At 44.0% G+C, this 3,138-nt stretch overlaps 1 protein-coding gene across 2 annotated transcripts; it reads left to right on the forward strand.

Annotated features, from left to right (window-relative positions):
• Window positions 1–237: 237 nt before the first annotated feature.
• On the forward strand, window positions 238–1,290 carry LOC116763667 (glycerol-3-phosphate dehydrogenase 1-like protein). 2 transcript variants are annotated; one of them, XM_032651710.1, is made up of 2 exons: window positions 238–462; window positions 532–1,290. In XM_032651710.1, exons 1-2 carry the CDS (start codon window positions 238–240, stop codon window positions 1,288–1,290), a joined length of 984 nt encoding a protein of 327 aa, XP_032507601.1. The 2 variants fall into 2 exon arrangements, with proteins under 2 accessions (XP_032507601.1, XP_032507600.1); XM_032651709.1 differs by having other exon boundaries at window positions 238–1,290.
• The last annotated feature ends 1,848 nt before the right edge of the window (window positions 1,291–3,138 follow it).

The raw sequence follows: 3,138 nt of genomic DNA on the forward strand, positions 1-3,138 counted from the left end.
TTGTTTTTCATCTGTTTTATATATAGTAGTGTGTTTATGTTAATCCCAACCTCCTAATTTATCCCTCCCCACAGAATACTATTAATTTTTATCTGTACCTATTAGTTGATAGTCCTTTCAATATTACTATCCTGTTACCTTTTAGGTGAAAGTGAATAGGCCTGGGCCGAGCAGGCGGAGACAGGCGGCCTGCTGGCTGGGGAGGTGCAAGCCAGGCTGCAGCATTCCTGTCTGGCCATGGCAGCATCACCCCTGAAAGTGTGCATCGTAGGCTCGGGGAACTGGGGCTCAGCTGTTGCAAAAATAATTGGTAATAATGTCAAGAAACTTGAGAAGTTTGCCTCCGTGGTCAAGATGTGGGTCTTTGAAGAAACAGTTAATGGGAGAAAACTGACAGACATCATAAATAATGACCATGAAAATGTAAAATATCTCCCTGGACACAAGCTGCCAGAAAATGTGGTTGCTATCCCGAACCTCAGTGAGACTGTGTGGGATGCAGACCTGCTGGTGTTTGTCATCCCCCACCAGTTCATTCACAGGATCTGTGACGAGATCTCTGGGAAAGTGCCCGAGGGCGCGCTGGGCATCAGCCTCATCAAGGGCATAGACGAGGGTCCCGAGGGGCTGAAGCTCATTTCCGACATCATCCGAGAGAAGATGGGCATTGACGTCAGTGTGCTCATGGGAGCCAACACTGCCAATGAGGTGGCTGCTGGGAAGTTCTGTGAGACCATCAGCAGCAAGGTAACAGAGAATGGCCTTCTCTTCAAAGAACTTCTGCAGACTCCAAATTTTCGAATTACGGTGGTTGATGATGCAGACACTGTTGAACTTTGTGGTGCCCTGAAGAACACTGTGGCTGTGGGAGCTGGGTTCTGCGACGGCCTCCGCTGTGGCGACAACACCAAAGCTGCCGTCATCCGCCTGGGGCTCATGGAAATGATCGCCTTCACCAGGATCTTCTGCAAGGGCCAGGTGTCCACGGCCACCTTTCTGGAGAGCTGCGGCATAGCCGACCTGATCACCAGCTGCTATGGGGGTCGGAACCGCAAGGTAGCAGAGGCCTTTGCCGGGGCTGGAAGGACCATTGAAGAATTGGAGAGGGAGATGCTGAATGGGCAGAAGCTGCAAGGACCTCAGACTTCCACTGAGGTGTACCGCATCCTCAAACAGAAAGGGCTGCTGGACAAGTTTCCACTGTTCACTGCAGTGTACCAGATCTGCTATGAAGGTAGGCCCGTTCAGGAGATGTTGTCTTGTCTCCAGAGCCAACCAGAGCATATATAAAGTGAATTATGCAACACGTCAGGGAAAGGCCTGCCTTTCCGATCAATCATTTGGATTCAGTGGAAACTGGGACTTGCCAACAAGATGTCTGCAGCATCATAACCCCATCGTGGATACTATGAATTTTTACACGTTCATTTTTGAATTGTGAGATGAAGTTCATTGGCTAAGATGTTACTGGGCAACAACTAGATGCACATATGTGAACGTGTGAGCGTGTGTTCCTTTCTCATTTTGTGGATGTTTCTATCAACCAAAATTAAAGGCCCTTTTTAAAAATTACTTTTGAAATTTTCCCACTGCCGTAGCTTATAAGATTGGAACTATCGCAGCTAAAAGTTTTGGATCTAATTCATATGTATCTCAGTGAAGGTCTTTTTTTTCTCATTCTCTTGAGGTTAAAATTTAACCAGCATTAACATGGTAGAGTGGCAGAGTGAGTGGGTTCAAAGATCAACATACTGTAACTTCTAAATACTATCTCAGAGCCAGCATAATTAACTACTTCGATTGTGGGTTGATATATTATTTTAAACTATTACATATTCTTAATAGGTAATCCACTTATATATATTCCTCTTACTACAGTTTTCTGCATTTTTAGCCTCTTTTCTCTTCATTAGCTACCAGAATGTACTTTCATAAAGGCTCAGCAGTAGCAGAAGACAGAAAACTCATCTGGGATTTTCCTGCTGTGACTGAAACATTCTTCTGATTAATGACACTTGTATGATGCTTTTTGTCAGGTAGTACTTTTGTGCAAACATTTCCTTTGAGCCTCACAGATCCCCTGAAAGGGGGCCGCTATTATTCATCATTTAAGATGCAGTCACTATGCCTGGTTGCCTGGTGAGTAGGGGCAGAGCCAGAGTCAAGCCCAGTGGTCCTCCCCCTACCAAGATGCCAGGACCTGCTCAGACATCACTGGGCTGGTTTGACCTCCTACTAATTGGCTGTAGGATACACAGCCTTTACTGAGGCCATAGTCGGGCTTCCTGAAGCTGAGGTTTGTGTGGGTCCTTATCTAGAAGGATAGCATTCAAAGTGTGGACCTCTCTCCATCAGCTTCACCTAGAGTCTCTTAGAAATGCATGTTCCCAGGTCCCAATCCAGACCTCTGAAGTGGGATCTTGTATCTATGCTTTGACATGTCTTCTGTGTGTTCATTACAATTTGAGAACCACTACTTTAGAAAATTTACTTTCGATTGACATTGGCATTTCTCAAACCATGTTCCATAGGAAATGAGTGTCCTGGGACCCAGTGGTGGTTCCGGTGTTCCCTCCAAAGGTCCACTGAGTTTGGGAAAAGCTGCATCTGTACACCCCTCTTGAAGGGGTAGAATGTATGTTAGTTTGTTAGTGGAACCTGTTTATTTAACCCAGCAAGTCCCAGACATATAAGATTATGGAGATTTCTTTTGGCAAGAAAACTTACCAAAGTTTCCAAGGTACACTGTTCCTGGCTGAAGTGACCTTAGGACAGCTCAAGTATATGTACGAGTAAGTGAATGTCAACTTCACCGAAACACATGTTGTGTGGACTAAGTGCTTTTAAATCTAGAATTAGAATGGGAATTACTGTATCCCTTAAATGAGATTGGCTTCAGGATAACATTACAGTTACCTTACATAGCACTTGATAAATATTAAGGGAACCTATGAATATCACATATATTCATGGATTTTCAGTCACTTTGAGATTTTGATCCTTTTTTATTTTCCAGCTTGGGACTTTCTTCTTCTATACTTGAAATGATTTTTGAATAGATTTTGCAGGAGTTTTTTTAAACTCCTGTATACAGAAGTATGTGAAAGCACACAAAATCATACAAGTTTCATTGATTTT

This window comes from Phocoena sinus, chromosome 12 (genome assembly GCF_008692025.1).
Source record: "Phocoena sinus isolate mPhoSin1 chromosome 12, mPhoSin1.pri, whole genome shotgun sequence".
Lineage (NCBI taxonomy): Eukaryota > Metazoa > Chordata > Mammalia > Artiodactyla > Phocoenidae > Phocoena > Phocoena sinus.